Raw genomic sequence first — 22934 nt, 5'->3', positions numbered from 1 at the left:
GGAGGTCAGGCTAATCACAGAGGTACCCCAACGCAAAGTGTTCCCAAAGGTATATTGGTGTTTTCACTGTATTCTAAGTGTCTTAGCACTGGCTCTAGGCCTGGTTAGTCAGAGTCAGTTACCACCAGTACCCATCTGAAAAAGTTGTGGGCACAGGATGATTTTGCATCAAGGCCTTTTATTGCTCCTCTGTTGGTTCTTTCTGCACATGTCTTGCTTCTTACTGCACTTTTCTTCGTCTTTGTGGACTTGTGTTGCTTCTTTCTGCATTTCTTTTGCTTTTTTCCGTGCTTTTTTTTCTTCTTTCTTCACATGTCCTACCTCTGTAGGCATAGTTAGAAACTAGCATTTGAAAAACCTTTGAAATTCACTGAAAAAACCATAGGTTTCAGGTACGTTATAGTTAAAAATGATGACACAAAAAAATTAGCATTTAAAAAACCTTGGAAATCCACTGAAAAAAACATAGGTTTTAGGGAAATGTATAGTTAGTTGGACATTTCACTAGTACAAAACCAGAGAAATTCCCCCATTATAGTTAGTTCAGCTAACTATAACTTGCGCTCCCGTAATGCACTGCTAATGACGTCACCTATTACATCACTCATGACATGGTCAGTGACATGGTCAGTGACAACGGGGGAATTTCTCTAGTGTTGTACGAGGGAAATGTCCAACTTACTATAACTTTCCCTAAAACCTATGTTTTTTCGGTGAATTTCTAAGGTTTTTTAAATGCTAATTTCTAACTATAACATGCCTGAAACCTATGTTTTTGGGGGGAATATATATATATATATATATATATATATATATATATATATATATATATATATATATATATATATATATATATATATATATATACTAGCAGCCCGCCCCAGCGTTGCCTGGGGCAGAAAGGGGCTGGGGGCAGCATTTGAGGCTTTTGTGCACTTCTGCCCCTGGCCCCCTCCCGCCCCCGCCTGCCCCCTCCCGCCCGGTTCATCCAGGCCCCCTCCCGTCCCGGCCCCCTCCCCTGATCCTTACCTCAGCCGCCGGTCCCGCTCCAGGCGCCCCGCCCGCACAGGCCGCCACTTTCCAGGTGCCCCCCTCCGCACAGACCGCCACTTCGCCCAGCAGCAAGCAGGGCCGCGGCAGTCCTCCCAGCAGGTCGCGATCTTCGGCGCCATTTCCGGAAGTGTTGCCAGGGAGAGCAAACGCAAATGATGTCATCACGCAGACGTCGCGGCCGGCGCTACTTGCAAGGGACTACTTTATTTTTATTTCGACATTTTTTAAACTACATATATTTTTTATTTTTAATAGCCTATGTCCTTCTGCTTGCCCTGAGGTTTTCAAAAATGTCTTGGGTGTTTTGATTGGTGGTGTACTTTTCGAGCTTACCTGGTTCAAAGGTTTGTGTTCTCTCTTTATAATTGGAGTATAGATTAAACTGTTTTTGCTAACACCTTACCCAAAATCGGGATTTGGAATTGTTGTCATTCACCCTAGCCGTACAGTATATCAGAGTAGCAGTTCAACTGTTTTGCTCAGGCAGGTACACTCATATTTGACTGCTTGATTTGTCCAGCAGTAAGATGATGTCACATTGGTAGATGCAATGTTTCAATTATCTATCCATACACTCCCACAAACAGATTCATCCATCCATTCACTGAAAAATGTTTCAATGCACCCAGTCATTCATCCATATATGAACTTATTCTTCTTACATATATGCACCAAGTTCCTCTCCCATCCCATTTATGCCTAGAAACACTCACTCATATATTCAATAATTACATCATTGATCCATTATCACAAACACGTATTAACAATCCACATAACCACAAATTTAAACAAGTTAACCGAAAAGACGCAATTTCACTCATCACAAAACCAATATCACCTTTGTGTTTGCTTGGTATAATTTATGCTGAGCCCACTGGCAGCAGCTCTCAGTCAGAATCAGGAGATCAAAGGATGTGAGACATTAGCAGAGGTATTGAGAATCATGATTTAAACGTCAAAGAAAGTACACCTGAAAATATGTTTCAAACCTTTCGAGGGTGACACAGGTTTTCTCTGAAGTATCGTGCAATAAAATAGAATCAGGCAATTCCAATATACTTCCCATGACTGGAACAGCTTTTTTGTCGTCAAGTAAACCCTTCCATTGTGCCAAAGGTATTGTTACAGTCCAGTGAATGGATCGTTTCAAAATATATTTTGACAAAAACACGGTTCCTTCTAATTAAGTGGCAGAAATAAAGAGTGCAGGGCTTACACTGAATGAAAAACGATGTATGCACTTGCAAACACCCAACGCACGTTAAAAACTATGACTTGTAAGTGTCCAATTTATTTCTGGGTGTCACGAGTCTCGAACCTTGGTTTTCAGCACCAAAGTCGGCACTGCTATCCGTCAGGCCACATACTCTCTCGTTGTGCGGACCTGCCTTTTGCACATGTTACTCAAATCTTACATGCTCCGATGGCAGGGATATATCGCTCAGCCGTCACAAGGTAGACGGGTGTTTTCTGACTCCGACCTCGTGGGCCAGAATCCTCACAGTCAGTCGGTGTCATCCGCAAATGTGCCTTTGCCTTACCTCCACGCTCTCGGCTGCAAGCACCCGCTCCTCCGCTCGTCACCGCTCCTCCTCGCGCTCCTGTACGCCACTCCTGATGTCAACACGCACGTCGCGGCCGGCGCTACTTTGGAGGGACTACTTTTTTATTGAACTTAAATTTCTTAAACAACGTATATATTTTTTATTTATATAGCCTATGTCCTTCTGCACACCCTGACAATTACAATGATGTATCAGGTGTTTGAATTGGCGCTGCGGTTCCCGAGTTTACCTGGCTCAAAGGTTTGTGTTCTCTCTTTATAATAGTAGTATAGATAGATATATATGTTACATGTATATAGATATATATACACACTCATTTCTATATCTATTACACACACACATATGAAGTGTTATGTAGTTGAGCTACACATATTATTTCTAAGTGCAAATCTAAACGTGCATTCAAAACTATTGAGTGATTGTGTATATAGGAACATGCTCTACAACAAAATGAGGAATTAAGCAAATCTGAACATGCACAGATAATTTTTGAGTAGCGGGGCAAATCTAAAGAGTTAGGATTAAAGGCTGCTGATTAAATCTGATCATGCATTTGGGATTAATGGGTGATCGGGCACATTTGAACACGTATAATGGTATAGATGGCAGTAATGCTGGTGACCTTTAAAAGTGGTTGAGCGTAAATCTTGGATCAAATACCAATGAGCTTCATCTTGATGGGTTCTCTCACGCTTTCATGCATTATGGCCCTCATTTGCAAAGATTTGGTGTAGGGCACTGCCGCAAGTCTTTTTGCTGTGCTGTCCTATATCAAATTGAAAGGGCAGGAATGCACTGCATCTACGAGATATGGTGCATTCCTGTCCTTCTTTTTAGCCCGGCTGCTTCATTATTTGGTGCCTAGCTCCAACACAGGCACCCTTGTTCTGCATTGTGGGCAGGACTGTTTTTGTGCAGGGATAGACACCTTCCTGCATAAAAATAATCCATGGAGGCGTTGTCCTCATTCTATGTGTGCTGCATAATGTAGCACACATGGGAAGAGAAAAATGTTAGGAGAAATGAAAACGTTTCTCCTCATTATGCTTGTTCTGTGGAGGCGTAAGGTTTTGGCGCTGCCCCAGGTTTACTTGACTTTGCAAATCTGGGGCAGCGTCAAAATCCATTGGAACACCCATCTTAATGCCCATGGCACGCCTCCTTGGCACAGAGTGAAGCAATCAGCGCTTTGCTCTGCCTTTTCTTACTCCATAACTGTGAGCCCATGCAGAGTCACACAGGGTGGCTTTGTGTCACCTTATAGATATGATTGAGAGGCCTGCACCACCGGAGCATCTAAAAAAGTGATGCTCCAGTGGCTCAGGCCTCTAGTAAATAACCCCCTAAATTTACTGTCTCACTTTGACTCACTCAGTCTCACTAATTCACGCTGTCTCATTCGTTCTATTCTGACCCACTCTGTCTCCCTCGGTCTCACTAATTCTCACTTATTCTGGATTACTCAGTCCTACTGTGCCTTACACACAGTAACATTCACCTACACTCACTGTCATTCTCCCTCCGCCACTCACAATCATTCTCATATGTACACCCTTTCACTCATCCATCCTTTCACTCATCCATTCATATTTTCATTCCATCCATTCATCCTTTCTCTCATCATCCATTGATCCATCAATTCACTCCTCCATCCATTCACCTTTTCATCTAGCCTTCCACACTTTCACTCATACACCCTCTCTCCCTTTCACTTGTCCATTCTTCCATCCATCCTATCACTCATTCATCAATGCTTCTATCCATCCACCATTTTATCCATCCATCCATCCATCCACCCATCCATCCATCCATCCAGCCTGCCTGCCTGCCTGCCTGCCTGCCTGCCTGCCTGCCTGCCTGCATCCCTCCCTCCCTCAATATGAACCTTTGTCCTGCCAAGCTGCAGACAGAAGAGGCCCATCAAGAACCCTACTCCCTCTGTAGCTGCTAAAGCAGGGATGCTGGTGGGGTGAGGGTGGAGGGTGATGATGCCCCTGATGCAGAGGGTTAACTGCACACTTACCTTTTAGTCCACTAGTGCAATAGTTGTCCGCAGCTGGTTCCTTTCTTTGCTTCTACGCTCTAGATAAGGAGCTCAGCTCCATATGTTTTTTTGAAGTGAAACATAATGCAGTACTAAACACTTTGCCCCTGCATTCCCTCCTAAAGCCTGTCCCTCTGCAATAACCAACAAATTGTAGCCACCCACTCCCTCCTTGTCTTCATCGGCCTGCTCCACCCAATGAAGTGAATGGAGTTTTTTAACGCCTGCCAAGGCCAAAGTTCATGCATATCAAAAGCAACCGGATTCATGGTATTCTAATTCAGCACTCCCTCTCATGTGATGTCACTTCTGTAGCTTGTGCCTGCAGGTTGAAGAAAACCTGCCCAGCTGGCGCTTGTGCAGTCCGACATCTGCAAAGTTCACTAGAGTTCACACAGGAGATTCAGCACACTGCCTTAGAGCAGTCATTTCTTTTCAGCTGCTCTGTGTTTATTTTCCCTACTCTTGCTTCCTCCCAGAGGGTGTGGCAGGGTATGCTCAGACATGAGTCCCTTGCTCACTTTGCCACTGGATTCAAGCAAGCCGGGTTGAAGACTGCTGGAATGCCAGAAACTGGTCCTCGGAAGCTTGTTTCCGGTCCAGGGAAGGCATGGCTTGGCAGTTCGGGCTGGACTGTTCCCATGAGGCACAGGGTCAGACTGATTTGCATATAGCCATGTCTGAACTGGGGTGGCAGAGTGGGCTAAAGAACGGTGATGGATTAAACCCAGATATTTTGACTGGGTGTGAGTGTTTGATTGGTTCAGATGCTCTGTCCATTACCACCCCCTTTTGTACTCCTCCCAGAGGGTGACATGGCAACTCCCCTTTTGCCCATGAACACCAGTCGCCCCTGCCAAGGATAAAGTTCTGTGCATATAGTCTCAGGTGCATATATGGAACCTGTGATGGGAGAATCTTAATGCTCTTATAACAATGCAGTCCTGTGAGGTTTCTCACGCTCATATACGACTGCGGTGCTGTGAGGAGAATGCAATACTGTGAAGGTTTGAATGCTAAAGTAAGGATGAAGTAAAACCCGGGTTTTTCAAAATTATATAGGAATGCATTGCTGCGGGGTACTTGGGATTGTTAAGTATGCAGTGCTGTGAGGATTATTGGCCTTTTATGAGAACGCATTATTGTGAGAATTCGCAGGGTCATATAAAGATGCATAACAATTCAGTGCTCTGAGAATCCCCTGGTCAACATAAGGATAGAGTACTCGGAGGTAGGCTATAGGAATAAAGATGTAGGGTATTGTATATTGTGTACTTTTTCAAAGTCTGCTTCTTAGGATGATTAGTGGATGCCATGTTTCATGTCTTGTTTTAATTCACTGAATATTAATGTATTGCTCTCCTAGGAAATTCCCAGGAGTACTTTGGACTCATTTATGCAGCCCTTTCAGAGTACTCTGTGGCTTCTCGTTGGACTTTCGGTGCATGTTGTTGCTGTGATGTTATATCTACTTGACCGTTTTAGGTGAGTGCTATTGTAGAGGTGTACCGTGTCTTTCTATCACGTTTTTGTATAAGTTTGAATAGTTGTACTTTATAAATTTCAAACATGATAAAAGAGCAGGGGAGACTACTATGATATTTTCAGGCGCTGCTTATTTCCTAGCAATAATAAAATAACCAGAGAAGGCTTTATCAGCCAGTGAAGAAGTGTCACATTTGCGCTCTGACTTGATTTGGAATCAATGATTTAAACGAGGAGTTTTCTTCCAGGGCATCCTCATCAATAGTCGTAAGCAATGAATAATCCGACCTACACATGGTTTACCGGAGCACTGCAAAAAAGACATAAACAAACATATACATGAGTACAACTGTGCTGTGTAGTGTCTTTCTTTAGAAATGAGTGCCATAATAATGAAAGTATATGTTTGTAGCCTATAAAAAGGTTCACAATGTACAGATTTCATTTAATTTTCATTTTATAAAAGTGTCCAATTTTAATAAAATAGTCTCTAAATAAATAGAAGTGACTGGAGAACATCTTTCACAAATGTTTTTCAGAAAGGAAAAAGAAAGGGACTGAAGACGTATGTTAGCAGATAGTCTGCAAAAGAAAGGCATACAAAATCTGGCACTGTGCCTTTAAGAGGCTCACTGTACCTCCTGTCCTCCATCATGCCTCATAGATGTTAATGTGGCCAGTTATATTTTCTAACTCCAGTTAACGAGACCCGGGTGAACGGAGCTCTGTCTGATTTATTTCGAATTGCAAATCCTTCCAAACCTGAACCTTTATTGGTTCACTGGGTGTCTTTTAAGTCTAAGAGTGCCTTTAAATATTTTTCGGACTGAAAATGCTCTTTTTCGTGACAGAGCATCTACTAAAGTTTTCTTAGTGCCTGTAATCTAGGTAATGCAGATGTCATACTTATTTTAAAAAGTTAGCATGAGAACTGTTTCTACACTGCATATTTCTGAGGCACTGGAGATTATGGATGATCTGCTCGGATTTCAAAAGGTTCTCAGGCACCCATTAGGAAATGTCTCCATGCAGTACAGGCTTTTTCACGGCCAAGAATTATCTTTCTTGGACAGAGTAATTTCTTTCAGAATCAGATAGCGTTGGACTTTGCCCTCTCTGTGGGGTCATCCCCAAACATTTTGCCTTCACCCTCCCGTTTTCTCAACCAATTTTTGTTGGCCTTTGGGACCAGTGCTAAAGTGCTTGTGCTCTGTCCTCTAAACATGGTAGAATTGGATTACACCCAACTGGCATATTTAATTTACTTGTAAACTCCTAGTAAAGTGGTATTACGCACGCCCAGGGATCTGTAAATTAAATGCTAGTAGTGGACCAGTAGGACTAATTGTGCCACCCACTTAAGTAGACCTTTAAACATGTCTCAGGCCTGCCATTGCAGCCTATGTATACAATTTTAAACTGTCATTAGGAGCTTGCAAAAACCCTTTTTCCAGGCCCAAACCTTCCTTTTCAATACATATAAGTAACCCCTAGGGTAGCCTTGAATAGCCCTGAGGGCAGGGCGACATGTATTTAAAAAGTGCAACATGTATTTTTCAGGTTTTAAATGTCCTGGAAGGGAAACACCCTTATATTTGTTTTTCAGTACTGCAAGGCCTGCCTCTCTCATCGGAAAACACTGAAGTTACCTTATTAAATTTAATAAGCTGTAAATTCCAATTGGGAGCAGGTAGACAGGTTGAGTTTGGTGGCTATAGAATTGTAATGAAAAGCTCTTTAATGGTAAAGTCGGACTTTCAGTCACAATTCTGAAAATGTACATGCAGCTTCAGGCCTGACTTACTCTATCCTGCTCTATAATGCCTTTGATATTTCCATTTAGCACATTTTCATGGAAAAACATCTAATACTCTTATGAGGGTTAGGGTAACTCCTCCTCTTGATTAATTTGAAGTCTACTAAAGTCAATGTATGTTTCCCATACGTATTACAGTTTTTGTAGTCTCCTCAATAGAAACAGTCTGTCACTGTTCAGTTATATCAGAACGTTTAGGGATTGCGTATATGCATAAAAAGAATGCTTCTGAAATAAATGGTATTAGGGCCTTCAATACAACTATTTTCAAAAATTCACAAATACAATTGTTTTTGCTTATTTTAGTTATTAATTCCTTTTTTTATTTTAAACAACACAGAATCGCATCTTATCAAATCTCTCCTTTTTTATAAATCACGTCTTCCTGTGTATTGTTTTAAAATAATAAACCACATATAGCCTGTTACTATCACAGAGTTCTGTCTTTTCGTATTCCTCCTCGATAACTAATCAAGTACAGCTGTAATTTGCCTTGATAATGAATCAAAAACAGCTGATAGTGAATTAAAACAACCAACACTTGTTTTGCTGCCTATGTTGCCTGAAAGCTGGGAGCTTTCTCAAGGCTTAAAATAACAAAGTATATATTAATTGCTAGCCTTAAACATTTGAAACACCCTAGTGTATAGTGCCTTACACAAAAAGTGAGATCACAGCAAACTGTGAGCAATTCCTACTCATGGGTCTTTAGTATTTATCCTTAATAGTGTGAGGGTGTTTAGGTGCCAGAACAGTGTGCATAATAGTGACCTTATTGATGAATAAATATGTTTGTGGAATTTCCTAGTGTTCGTTATTCAATTTTTTTGCTTTAAAAAGTCTGAAGTGAAGCATAGGACTTTTGAAAGCATAAATTGAAATAACAAGCACCAGGACCACCGTGCTCTAAAGTAATTCTATACAGATTCAAACTTTAGCCGGAATGCCAGTCCTCTTATAAATCGCAAAAATCCTATGATCCACATAGGACTTTTGAAAGTATAAATTGGAAAAAGAAGCACCAGGGCACCCATGCTCTAAAGTAATTCTAGAAACCTCCTGGAAAGGACTCAGAAGCAAGGAAACACACTGATAGCACAAGGAAGCGTTGCAACACAAGTAAGAAAGGACTTAGAGCCATATGTATCAAGCAAAATTGTATTCGCAAACGTCGAAATTCACAGAATTTCGGCGTTGGCGAATGCAATTTTGCCAAATGGTATGTATTAAGACAAAATAAGGAATTGCAAAATTTGCGATTCCTTATTTTGCGATTGTATTTAAGGAATCGCAAATTTTGAGATTCCTTAAATGCAATGTAAGAAGCACCAAAAAAGTGCAATTTGACCTTAAGGAATTGCAAATTACCACCAACTTCAAGTTGGTGGTAATTTGTAATTTCTTTGAAAAATACACTTTTTTTGCATTTTTCTAAAAGTGCAATGTGAAGCACATACATGCCCTTAGGGCATGTATGTGCGCCACATGTGCACCCATGCTTATTTCAGGGGTGCATCAGGGTGTCCTTTTGACACCCCTGCACCCTTGAAATTATTCTCAATTTGCGATTCTCAAATAGCAAATCGCAAATTGAGAATAACTTCCCATTCATTCCTATCGGCCTCCTTGCCCATAGAAATGAATGGGAAAGTATTCCTTAATTGTGATTCGCAATTTGCTAAATCGCAATTAAGGAATATTGAGAAATTGCTAAAACATTGCGATTTTTTTACATACATCCTATTTGCAATTCTCAAATAGCGATTTCTAAAAAATCGCTATTTGAGAATCGCAAATCAGGATGTTGATACATATGGCCCTTACTCCCTTATTCACCTTGCAAACAGGAAATTATGTCAAGAAGCAGCGTGCCGCTATGTTGGATTGGGAGCCTTCAAGTGAGTGGAGAAAGAAAGGTGTCCATCTTGGATTGAGCATCATATGTTTCTGCAAAGACAATTCTGGGGCCCAAAATTCCCCATCAACATGGAGATGCCAATGGTTTCCCTCATCCCAGGGATTTATGCCAAGTGGGACACCAGCGGCATGACACCAGCAACCACTGGCTCAAATTAAGAACTGCATTTATCTTTAGTAAATAGTCTATATTAGGTGGGTGAATTGAAAATCTTCTCTAGGTAATTTGCACCACACCCAAAGTTAATACAGAAGTGTCACATTCTGTGTTGTTGAGAGGAATACATCCTGGTTCTAAATTGAACAAATGATATATGGGTAAGGGTGAAGTGTCTATTGATACACGTGAGGTTTGTGGGAAAATAGAATTAGCACAGAAGAAGTATGAGAAAGTGAATGGTAGGAGATTAATGGCGACAGCGGGGGAATAGTAAGAGTAAAATTACCTGATCTCCATAAAAATGGATCCTTTTGTTTTTCATCATCAAAGAGGGTTGTGGATGTTGAGAAGAGTGCTGTAGAACTGGATGACGGGAAACATTGGAAGAAGGAAAGATTGTCAGTTATTTCTTCAGTTTTTATAAAAATGGAAAATGTGGAGTTGTCTGCACATAAGAACCCCGGTGACTGGAGAAGTTCATCTAGAGAGGATACTTTGAGTGCATCGTTGATGATTGTTATGAGAAAGCCATCAAGTGAATGCCATCCCCCAAGGATCTTAAGGGAATATTTAACAAGAGAAATATATTTGCCTGCTTTTATGTGTGTGTGTTGGTATTTTGGTCATTAGGTGGGAGTTTCCTGTCTTTGTCTGAATCAGTAAGGATAGCATTTGAATTGGTTTATGTACTTGGACTTTCAATAAGGTTCTGTTTATAATTTGTATAAGGGGAAGATGTGTTGGGTTTCATGTAGTGTTCTCATGTAGCACACTTCATCATCAAAATGACTTTATTTGATTAATACAAGTTAATCATAAAAGTAAGTATATATCACTGTTAAAAATATTAAAAGAAGCAATTCATCAGTATCAGTCAATAAATGATTTCCTGGATTCGAGACACATAGATAAAAAAGAGGCAACACTGCAACAGGTTAGCGGATCTGGCAGCATACATAAAAAAATACAGAGCCAAACACCATTGTCTAAAATTGTGCTTACGTAAAAGCGGAATTAAAAACCTTTTTTGTTTTTTACAATAAAATTTACAGAAAAAAAGACGTGCACATCAGACTGTCGTGAAATGTCATTACATGGGCAACACGGGAGATTGTTCGAAGAAAAGATACCAGCAGGGTGGCCCAACATGCAAGGGATATATTTGAGCCGAAACCTTAGCAAAATAAACCTGTGCAGTGGGATTGTTACAAACTCCAGATAGGGGGATATTCCCTCAACCTGCAATGGCCCTTCAATATATTCTCTAACTGTATGTTTATTACGCTGCACATTCAATCTCCCTCCTTTCGAAGCGATCATAAAACAGGTCTTTAGTACTTGTTTTGAGACAGAGACAAATTTTTCTGGCGATTCAAATAAGCTGCCTAAATCAAGAGTGTATAAAGTATCTTTCACATACTTTAGCCATAAAATGTTCTCCTTATACTCAAGGGATAGGCAATCCTGTATTATTTGTTAGGTCAATGACACTGTGTCTCTACGCCAAACTGAGTGCCATAAGAGGATGGGAGCAACATTTATCCAATCAATTATATCTCTGCGTCAACATGGCCCTACACCCCTGCACTATATGTGGCTACTGCTCTTGATTTAGCCCCATAAACCTTTCTTAAAATGTCTGGGTCTCTTGTTCCCAGCTTATTTGAGAAAGAGTGAATAGCATTAGTGCTCTTTTCTAACATAATCCCACGGTTCTCTACCATACTCGTCCAAGATGCTTATAGTCGAAAGTGATTCCTAGGTATGGGAAAGACTCCGTCTGTGCCACTTTACGATTTGAGATAAAAAGGATGGTGGTCTACTCAGTTTTAGCACAGAAATTAAAAAAATACTTTAATTCATTTGTACGGAGATCCAAACCTTTCATAAAATCCACATAAGTGTTTAACATTGTAGAACACATGCTGAAGAGTGTTCTTAAACAGAATGTTTGCTATGAACTTGGAGACAGTTATCTCTTATTTTTTATATGTGTTGGTTTTGGTATCTCAATCTACAATAAAATGTACTATCTGTTCTAGAACATGTAAAGAATCCACTACCCAACAAATGAAAAGTGCAAAATGCTGAGGTTTTGTGTCAAGAGTATGGGAACCAGAGTCAATGAGCAATGCTCATTTGAAGAATTGGACCAACAAATTTCAGTATGCTTTTCCACCTTTACCACTAATTCCATCAGTACTGCAATGTGAAAATGCTACATATTGCCAGAGAATTATTGCAGTAGTAGTGGTCTTGAAACTTCTTGATCTGTCAGTAAGACCAAGACCATACACAAAATTGCCATGCCGTTGAATCTGCTATGGAAGATGTTGGGGGAGATCCATCATCACAACATACAACCATAGATTTTGGCTGCAAGGCTCCTGAGCTCCTGAAATATGGACACCTAGGTCTATCTCAGGAATGTGTGAACATTCTAAAAGAAGCCGAACGGCCCTCCACAAGAACATCCCGAAGTTTTAAGTGGAGAGGGTTGTCTACAGAATAACTATGATCCCACAAGAATATGCCATTATATCCTATCATTTGCTTCTGCAAAATCGAAGTTGCTGTATTCTTCAAAAAAAGTATTTTGTTGCCATCACAGCTTAAAGGGAAAGGCCAGGCAAAAGATATTTTTTTACAGACCCAGTGATGAACGACTTTTTGGAAGGACTGAAGAAACTCTACCCTGGAAGATCAATCAATCTATTTGTAGAGTGCGCTATTTACCCATGAGGGTCTCAAGGCGCTGAGGGGGGGGGAGGGGGTAAGCTTTGCTACTGTTCGAATAGCCAGGTCTTGAGGAGTCTTCAGAAGGTGAGTAGGTCTTCGGTCTGCCGTAGATGGGTAGGAAGGGTGTTCCAGGCCTTGGCGGCGAGATAGGAGAAGGATCTGCCGCCTGAGGTTGTTCGTTGGACGAGGGAGAAGGCGGCGAGGGTGAGGCTGGTGGAGCGGAGTTGGCGGGTCGGGGTGTGGAAGCTGAGTCTGCTGTTCAGGTAGGCTGGTCCGGCTTTGTGGAGTGCTTTGTGTGCGTGGGTGAGGAGTTTGAAGGTGATTCTCTTGTCGACGGGGAGCCAGTGTAGGTTTCTCAAGTGGTGGGTGATGTGGCTGTTGCAGGGGACGTTGATGATCAGTCGGGCGGAGGCATTTTGGATGCGCTGTAGTCGTCGTAGGTGTTTGGTTGGGATTCCGGCGTAGAGTGCGTTGCCGTAGTCCAGCCTGCTGCTGGCAAGGGCCTGTGTCACCGCCCTTCTTGTTTCGGTCGGGATCCACTTGTAGATCCTTCGGAGCATGCGGAGGGTGTTGTAGCAGGAGGAGGAGACGGCGTTGACCTGTTTGGACATGGAGAGGGAGGAGTCGAGGATGAATCCAAGATTGCGTGCGTGGTCGGTGGGTGTCGGTGCTGTCCCCTGAGTGATTGGCCAGCAGGAATCGTCCCAGGCTGAGGGGTTGGGTCCGAGGATGAGGACCTCCATCTTGTCTGAGTTCAGTTTCAGACGGCTGCTCCTCATCCAGTCGGCGATGGCCTTCATTCCGTCGTGGATGTTGGTTTTGGCGATGCGTGGGTCCTTGGTGAGGGAGAGGATGAGCTGAGTGTCGTCGGCGTAGGAGATGATGTTGAGGTTGTGGTGGCGGGCCACTTGTGCGAGGGGGGCCATGTAGATGCTGAACAGCGTTATGCTGAGGGAGGAGACCTGGGGGACGCCGCTGATGATGTCGGTGGCTTCCGATCGGAAAGGTGGGAGGCGGACGCTCTGGGATCTGTTGGAGAGGAAGGATGTGGTCCAGTCGAGGGCCTTCTCTTGGATACCGGAAGATGATAGCAGCCTTCTGCTCCATGGCAACCTAACTTGGTGTTATCTAATTTAATGGCTCCAAATTTTGAGCCTAACCCTAAGGCATCATTGCAGCACCTTTTTTGGAAGGTAGCTTTTCCAGTTGCAATCACTTCTGTTTGAAGGGTTAGGGAGCTGTCCGCTTTATCTGCTATTGAACCATATAGTGTTTTTCATCACAATTGGATAGTTTTAGTGACTCACCACAATTTTCTACACAATCTTATCTCTGATTTCTTATCAATTAGCCTATTCCACTATTAAACAAGTGTTTTTCAATACCCCTTCGACCCCAACCATAACAACAATACACTCACTAGAAATTCTGAGAGTGATGACATTTTATTTAGAGAGAACCTAAAAGGTATGAAAGTCTATCCATTTATATGTAATTTATGGACCTCTCCTTACCGAGATGACATCTACTAAACAAACCAATGCTGGATGTATACTGACCTACATAGTATTTTGTTAGCAACAGGCTAACAGGTATTTGACTGGTAAACCAAAAACACATTCTACAAGAGGGAAAACTGCTGCAGCTGCTTGGTTGACAAACTTTCCTTTTTCTGAAATCTGTAAGCCTGCTACATGGAAAACGCTTCACATGTTCACCAAACATTGTTTAGAGGAAGACATTAAAGCAAATGTAATTGTTGATCAGGCAGCTTTAAAGAATCTCTTTGGTTAAGATTTCAGATTGTTTAGTCTGGCCTCAGTCTTGCACATTTACTGGAAAATACTTGAATTTGCGGTGAGGAATATACTTGCAACTCTTTTCTACATTTGTGACTACCGGTGAGGATCCTACAATGCAGAAGCAAATGTAATTAACTTCTAATTCCAATTCTGCATAGTAGGAATCGTCACTGAAGCTGTAAACAATCCACCTTCCTTCCGGAATAGGGAAATTAACTTCGTACACGATTTGAGATGCTTCTGGAAAAAGAAGGTGAGTGTCATTCTTCTATCAAGCAGTGACTGGCATCTAATGTGATCTTCAAGGGTCTCCTCTGCTGTACCATTTTGAGGTGAGTACGCAGGTTTTCTGGGACCTCGTGTCTGCACCAGGTGCAGATGCTGAGGAGGTTGGCATCACAGTCCTACATACTCAAGTGACCAGGATTCAAATCTTAGATCCTACCGTTGCCCGAGACAGGATAAACAGGAACATTCTGGAAAGACTGAGGGTGCGATGTATTGTCTTGAAAAAAGCGGCATGCCAGAATCTTGAATGTTGCACCCAGTGTTTATGACAAGCAGGGGAAGCAGGATGAAAGCAAACACGTTCTTTGGTTGCCATTAGAAGCAACACATGCGATTTCCACAACTGGATTGATTTGTGGAACCAATGTGATAAGTCAAAGATTACTACACACTTTCTAGTCCTGTGATGGTTGTGTGGGTAACACAACATCTGTTCATTTATAGCTTTTACTCTTAAATCTCTGCCTATAATTCCAAATAACATAACAAGGATGAACTGATTTGATTGTATATATTTCCCTTATTTAATACATGCTTTATTATCATAAAGTCTTAATTAATTTGTGATTTCTTTTTTCAGTCCTTTCGGGCGATTTAAAGTAAACAGCGAGGAAGAAGAAGAAGATGCTTTGACACTGTCTTCAGCGATGTGGTTCTCCTGGGGTGTACTGCTGAATTCTGGAATAGGCGAAGGTAACAAATAAATGTGTAACCGCTACAGTATATCCATCATTAGCATATAATATGTAAAAGCCTGTAAATAGAATATTACCTTTCTTGAGTGTGGGAAAGAGCCAATGATTCTCTAACAGTGGCAATTATTAGCCTTTTGGAATTGATACATGCTTATACACAATTTTATATGTACAGATGCTCCCAATACAAAATGTTATTTATTGCTTAGAATCGAACAACATCTCCTATCACTTATAGTCTGTAAATTTGCCTTTGACCGTTGACACAGCTCTACTGCCATTTTGACTTACGCTATAAAAACGTCACATATATAGATACATACATTATCACTGTTCATTGTGGCGAGGGGGTGTTAGATCTGAGGTCTCTAGTTGGCAATGGTATTCACCTTTGTCCAAATAGGGACCCTTGCTTCTAGGTCAGGATAAGGGGATTATACTCTTTAATAACCCCTGCTCACCCCCTTGGTAGCTTGGCATGAGCAGACAGGCTTATCTCGTCATTCGTGTATTTGTTGTTTGCTTAATTAATTGGACCCCTCCTGAGGCGTGAGCCGGGAGGTAAGCTGCTGCTGAATTGTGTGCTAACTTGCGATAACCTGCTGATAACTAGCGTGTGTTATTTACATTTTATACAGCGATTTTTAAAAGTCATATTTTACTTATTTGCACATACCCCAGCCCTCGCAAATCCCTTTCCCTGCACTTTGACGGTTTCAGCCGATCTTAGGGCTGTGCACCGAGTCTAAGGGGAAGATTAACAACGGCGGACATCTTGGGTGGGAGGCGGCAGCTGTGACAGCGCTCTAGCCATCTCTACAAAAGGAGCCCTTAGAGAGCAAACGCGAGATTCGTGTATTTGTTGTTTGCTTAATTAATTGGACCCCTCCTGAGGCGTGAGCCGGGAGGTAGGCTGCTGCTGAATTGTGTGCTAACTTGTGATAACCTGCTGATAACTAGCGTGTGTTATTTACATTTTATACGGCGATTTTTAAAAGTCATATTTTACTTATTTGCACATACCCCAGCCCTCGCAAATCCCTTTCCCTGCACTTTGACGGTTTCAGTCGATCTTAGGGCTGTGCACCGAGTCTAAGGGGAAGATTCGCAATGGCAGACATCTTGGGTGGGAGGCGGCAGCTGTGACAGCGCTCTAGCCATCCCTACAAAAGGAGCCCTTAGAGAGCAAACGCGAGATTCGTGTATTTGTTGTTTGCCTAATTAATTGGACCCCTCCTGAGCCGTGAGCCGGGAGGTAGGCTGCTGCTGAATCGTGTGCTAACTTGCGATAACCTGCTGATAACTAGCGTGTGTTATTTACATTTTATACTGCGATTTTTAAAAGTCATATTTTACTTATTTGCACATACCCCAGCCCTCGCAAATCCCTTTCCCTGCACTTGACGGTTTCAGCCGATCTTAGGGCTGTGCACCGAGTCTAAGGGGAAGATTCACAACGGCAGACATCTTGGGTGGGAGGCGGCAGCTGTGACAGCGCTCTAGCCATCCCTACAAAAGGAAACGGACGCTCTCCGCGTCAGCGGACGCATATAGTGGACGCGCTTCGTCAGCGCCGGAGTCACGCCAGAGTCAGCCCGTCTGCGCCCGTCCGCACCTCGGACGGGCCCAAGGGCTATGGCGCCATCACCAGTACCTTCTAGCGCCCACTTACAGGTACCACTTACTGTAGATATATCGACTGTTATGTCCGCCCCCATATACATTAAATATACTTCTGAACATTTGCAGGCCTTAAGACCCATAAGACAACCCTCCTGCAGCACGCTGAAGCTGAGTTGGGGGAAAGCTGTTTGCCAATGTTGCCTACTCTCCATAGATCCTGTAGGGACAAGAGCCATACAGGCCAGAGATATTAAGGACAACTTGACATCTAAATCAAAATCTTTTTCATTTCTCAGTATTAATTGTCGTTCACTACCGAAACACAAGACAGAAATATTTAACCTATAATTAGATGAGGTTCCAGACGCCATGTTCCTAACAGAAACATGCTTACAAGAAAGCTCTGGCCCAGATATAGCCATGGCACTTCCTGACTCATATGCCATAGTGAGACTTGATCGTGAAAAGAAGTTAGGCGGAGGAATAGCAATTATCTTCAAAAAGATCTATAGCTGTGAATTTAATAGACTCCCATGTGAGGGTTGCGAAGGCGCAACTTTCAAACTCTCGCTAGCACCAAATTTGACCTTTTCTGGAGCACGTATCTATCGGCCGCCAGGAACTGCACCTAAATGGTTGACAGACATGTCAGAACTCATGGGTCCTTTAGTAATGAGAACTGCTTTTTTTACAATCATTGGTGACACGAACCTGCATTTGGAAAATGAGGATTGCTCAATGGCCAAGGAATTCATAACTGACCTAGCATCCCTTAATTTGACCCTGAAGAACTCAAGACCTACACATAGTGCCGGTCATTTGTTGGATCCCATCTTTTCCAACTTAAATGACATTTTTATGTATCCCGCCCTGCCCCTGCCCTGGTCAGACCACTTTTTGATTAAATTTTCCCTCCAGGTGGAATTGTCAAATAAAGATAAAGCACCGGTACCTATCCAACTTGTTAGGAAAAGGAAAAAACCTGATAATGAGAGTCTGAACTCTTTTCTGGAAGACCATCGTCCCTGTACAAAGTCAATGGCACAACATTTTTCGACAGCTGTCCAAAATTTGCTCACGGAAGCTATTGATGCTTCCCTGCCTAAAACAAAATGAAAACAAAATACTCACCGTCCCCCCGCCCCTTTGTTTAATGAGACACTAAAGCAGGAAAAAAGCAGCTGTGAAAACGCTGAGCGGCAATGGAGGAAGACCTATTCCCCTGAAGCCAAGAAAGATTATAAAATAAAATTAACAAACTATCAGAAGTTATGTGGCAAAGCTAAAGCTGAATACGCTTGCACTAAAATTACAGAAGCCCTAGACCAATCTAAAACACTCTTCAAGATAGTGAAAGAGTTGGCTGGTTCACATACGTTACAACCTCCGCCAGACCTTAACAAGACACAATGCGACTTACTGGCTGCCTTCTTTGTCGATAAAGTTGACAAAATACATCAGGGTATCAAACAAGCTCTAAATGAACATAATCAAACTTACCCGATCCTGCCCAATACTCCACCTGTCAAGCCGAGTAATAATGCTAACATTCCAGGCCCCATCTCCTCTGCTGAGGCATCTCCTGTTACACTAGATAACTGGCCAAAGCTTAGCCCTGATACGGTTCACAAACTACTTAATACTATTAAATCAGGCTCGCCAAAAGACCCACTGCCATGCTCAGTTCTAAAACAATTTAACAGTAGTGCCCTGGCCATAATCACTGATCTTCTTAACGCATCCCTACAGGAAGAATTTGTGCCTGATGAATGGAAGCACGCGATGATTCATCCGCTGCTAAAGAAAACGGGAGCGGACCCTAATCTGCCAGCTAACTTCCGGCCTATCTCCTTGTTGCCCACATTTGCAAAAATACTGGAGAAACATGTTCATAGGTCTCTTACTGACTTTATAACTACTCATGATCTGTTACCCTCCCATCAATCAGGATTTCGTGCAGGCTTCTCTACAGAGACGACCTTGCTAGGCATAACTGAGAACATCCGTTTTATGCTGGACAGAGGAGAAACTGTGGCCCTTGTGCTGCTCGACCTCAGTGCAGAATTCGACACGGTGTCGCATGCGGTCCTTGCCCGGACACTTCATTCCATATGCATTCGTGGTGCGGCCATAAATTGGAATAAATCACTACTGGAAAAGCGTACATTTGAAGTCTTCTCACAATCCGCTTGCTCTGACATCATGACCTTCAAACACGGAGTACCGCAGGGCTCTATTTTGAGCCCCCTACTGTTTAACATTGATATGAGCCCGCTTGCCAAAATAGTAGAAGAGACTGGACTACTTATGTTTTCCTACGCTGATGATTCTCAGCTTCTCTTCTCTCTATCCTCAGCGGAACCTGACAATCCCTCCTCCTTAAAATTTGGACTAAGTAAGATTGCGGAGTGGATGCGTAAAATTTTTTTTAAACTCAACGGTGAGAAGACCGAGTTAATTGTCCTGGGGAAGAACAAAGAGCTTTGGAGACCCCAACATTGGCCATCGGAAATGGGCACTCCCCCGGTTCCAGTCACGCAAGCTCGTAATCTGGGTGTCATCATTGATGACTCTCTCAATTTGAACCGGCAAGTTGTGAAGACTTCGGCCACCTGCTTCGCAATATTAAAATGGCTAAAAAAAATCTGCTGGATGCTGCCCGAACATACTAAGAAAATAGTTATCAATGCCTTAATAACTTCTAGGCTTGATTATGGTAACGTGTTATACTTAGGGGCAAAAATGGCCACAATCCGCAGACTGCAGACAGTGCAAAATGCAGCAGCGAGACTATTGTGGAAAATTCCCATCTCCACATCAACCTCCAAGTACATCCGGGAGTTGCACTGGCTGAAAATTGAGAACCGGATCAAATTTAAATCCCTATGCTTTATGCATAAGATTTCCACTAATATTGCCCCAAAGTATTTGCAAAATCTTGTACGTCCCTATCGCCCATCTCGGATCCTTCGATCAGCAACGGCTAATCATTTTGTAATCCCTAAAATTAAGCTGTCGCGCATGGGTGGCAAATCCTTTTCGTTTCTTGGACCCTCACTCTGGAACACTCTACCACATACATTACGGAATGAGCCGAGTTACATGAAATTCAGGAAAGCCTTAAAAACCTGGCTGTTCAACATCTAAAAGACCTGCTTCAAATCACACTGCTGGATCCTTAGCGCCGGGAAACCCTTTGTTGGGTAGCTGTTGCGCTATATAAATGACCTGTTTGAAAACGTACTTGAAGCGCCAGGACGCTAGAGGAGCACGGCGGACCTTTAGTGCAGCTGATCCCTTTGTAGCAGACCCCCTTGTGGATTCCGCCCGCCTGCACGACTCGCCGGACCCGCTTCGCGGGTCCCGCAGCGCGTCGCCTGCCAGGAGGCAGCATCTCAGTCATCAGGAGGAGCGCGGGGACAGGCGAGTAACCAGCGGGGCTGCGAGCACAGGCAGGGGACTCCAGTGTCCAGGAGCCCCTGCGCGCCCAATCACCATCACCTGGGCTGCTCTCCCCGCTGGCCACGCCCCCCCGCCAACGGAGGTAAAAGCAAACCTCACCTTTTGCCTGTGGGACCTGTTTGAAAACGTACTTGAAGCGCCAGGACGCTAGAGGAGCACGGCGGACCTTTAGTGCAGCTGATCCCATTATAGCAGACCCCCTTGTGGATTCCGCCCGCCTGCACGACTCGCCGGACCCGCTTCGCGGGTCCCGCAGCGCGTCGCCTGCCAGGAGGCAGCATCTCAGTCATCAGGAGGAGCGCGGGGACAGGCGAGTAACCAGCGGGGCTGCGAGCACAGGCAGGGGACTCCAGTGTCCAGGAGCCCCTGCGCGCCCAATCACCATCACCTGGGCTGCTCTCCCCGCTGGCCACGCCCCCCCGCCTATCACGTGGTTGTAGAGTCTTAAGGAGCCTAGCATCCCCGCCTCGCGGGAGCGAGCGGGAGCGACCGGGAGAAGCCCGGGACAAGGGCGGGGCCGTCTAAGGCCGTCCAAGGACGTACAAGGTCGGGTCGGGGCTACCCCCTTTCTCTTTTACTATCGATCCCAAATTGTTTCCTTTATTATTTCATTAATCATTCTTTTATAAATCCGGCACTATAAATTGTGCTTTTTCTTAACTCTCATGATGTCCACACGCTCAGGGAAGGGCAGACAGATTACCGTTAAAACAAATAATGGTAAAGCCACTGGAACTTTGGACGATTTTATAAGCCGGGCAACCGGGATTTTAGAAAAGGAAATTGCCCTTACAGAAAAGCGTCTATCACTTGACCTGATTACAGGAAAACGCTCGTCCCTGGGGAATATTGCATTAAAAATTACCCCTACTAAATTACCTACTCCTGAGCAAAGTTTACTTTGTTCGGATAGTAATCTGGAGGCTAGTCCAAATCTAGAGATAATCCCTGAATCACAGATAATCCCTGAATCACAGACAGTCCTGATAGCGGACCCAGGGGATTCCCAAATTGAAGCATCTACACTTACTCCCATACCCATTTCACCAGATATTACGGGAGTACATGTAATAGATAACAACCCGAGTAATTTAAGTAATAATGTCCCTACCCTTACACAAGATCAGATAGTGGCATCTCAGCGGGAACCTCATAACCCAAATAAACGTAAGAGAGGTGGCACTCATAGGAAAGGGGCAAAACCAAAGTTAGCGAAGCCAGCACCATCTAAAACCCTAACGATCCCTACTAAACAAAAGGGCCCCCAATTAGCTGACATGGGACAGAAAACCTTCTCTTTTAGTACCAACAACAATGACCGCCTTCTGGGGGAAATTGAGAAACTAGTTCAAATACTCCTGTTACCTGTTTTAGAGAAAATCCAGATTGTTAACTTGAAGTTAGATCAACTAGAATATATTATTTCTTCTAATATTAATCCTCCTGAAACTTCAGCAAGTAAGAACAAATTGCCTGAAGAGGGGGGTATAAGAAACAAGAACAAAAATTGTAATGTTAGCAATGGTGACCCAAAAAAGGGGAGTGAGAATAAAAATATAAATACAAACGCTAAAATGCCTATAACTACTAATCCTAAGGTGGCACCGGTCCCGCTAGTTCGAACAAAACCGATACCACAACCCCGTTCTAAACCTGTTTTGGCGGATGTTGCAGGGACATCTGGTCAAAAAATGGGCAATGTGGCATCAACGACGGAAGCCGCGACCCCCAAACAGGGAAGTACCCAAGGGCAAAAACAAATAAAACAAACAGGTTTACAGGGTTCCACAAAAAATACAAAAAGTACTGATAGTGAGGTAGTACATCGAAAGAAACCACCACCCTTGAACTTGCCGCCAGATTCAGCCCCTTTCATGGTAATACTTACCGGAGTACCCCCACTCCCTCCCAACAAAACAGAATCTACCCAGGAACTAAGAAATAAAATAACATATTGGCTTAATATTAATAGACCACTCCCCTCTGACTCTAAAACAAACATACTTAGTGTACGTAGAGTCCCCTGGGTAGGCCCGAGTGAGAAGGATCTCGAGGGGGATTGTATCTTGATTAACTTCAGTAACACCTGGGTAAAAGATATCATCTGTAGTAAACCGAGATTTGCTAGAGATGGGGATATCCAGTGCATAGGTCTGGAGTATTTCTACCCAAGCCTGAATTTTGTACCCCAATCTCTCCCCTATAAGAATGCTAGGCAGGTATTTAACAACGAAATGTATCCTATGTGGACCCACCGAAATAGGGCTATATGGCCAAGCCAGAAC

General features: G+C 43.2%; 1 protein-coding gene across 4 annotated transcripts in view; it reads left to right on the top strand.

Moving 5' to 3' along the window:
- The window catches only part of GRIN1 (glutamate ionotropic receptor NMDA type subunit 1), an 851805-nt gene that overhangs the window by 564001 nt on the left and 264870 nt on the right, over positions 1–22934 (top strand). For all 4 annotated transcript variants that reach the window (XM_086921247.1, XM_086921250.1, XM_086921251.1 and 1 more), the window contains 2 exons: positions 6029–6147; positions 15450–15562. In XM_086921247.1, coding sequence (XP_086777373.1) covers positions 6029–6147; positions 15450–15562 — 232 coding nt within the window. The remainder of the gene's footprint in view (positions 1–6028; positions 6148–15449; positions 15563–22934) is intronic.

This window comes from Lissotriton vulgaris, chromosome 5, assembly GCF_964263255.1.
Source record: "Lissotriton vulgaris chromosome 5, aLisVul1.2, whole genome shotgun sequence".
NCBI classification, from domain to species: domain Eukaryota; kingdom Metazoa; phylum Chordata; class Amphibia; order Caudata; family Salamandridae; genus Lissotriton; species Lissotriton vulgaris.
The sequence above is the reverse complement of the archived record's forward strand: the minus strand, read 5'-3'. Positions and strand labels throughout refer to the sequence as shown.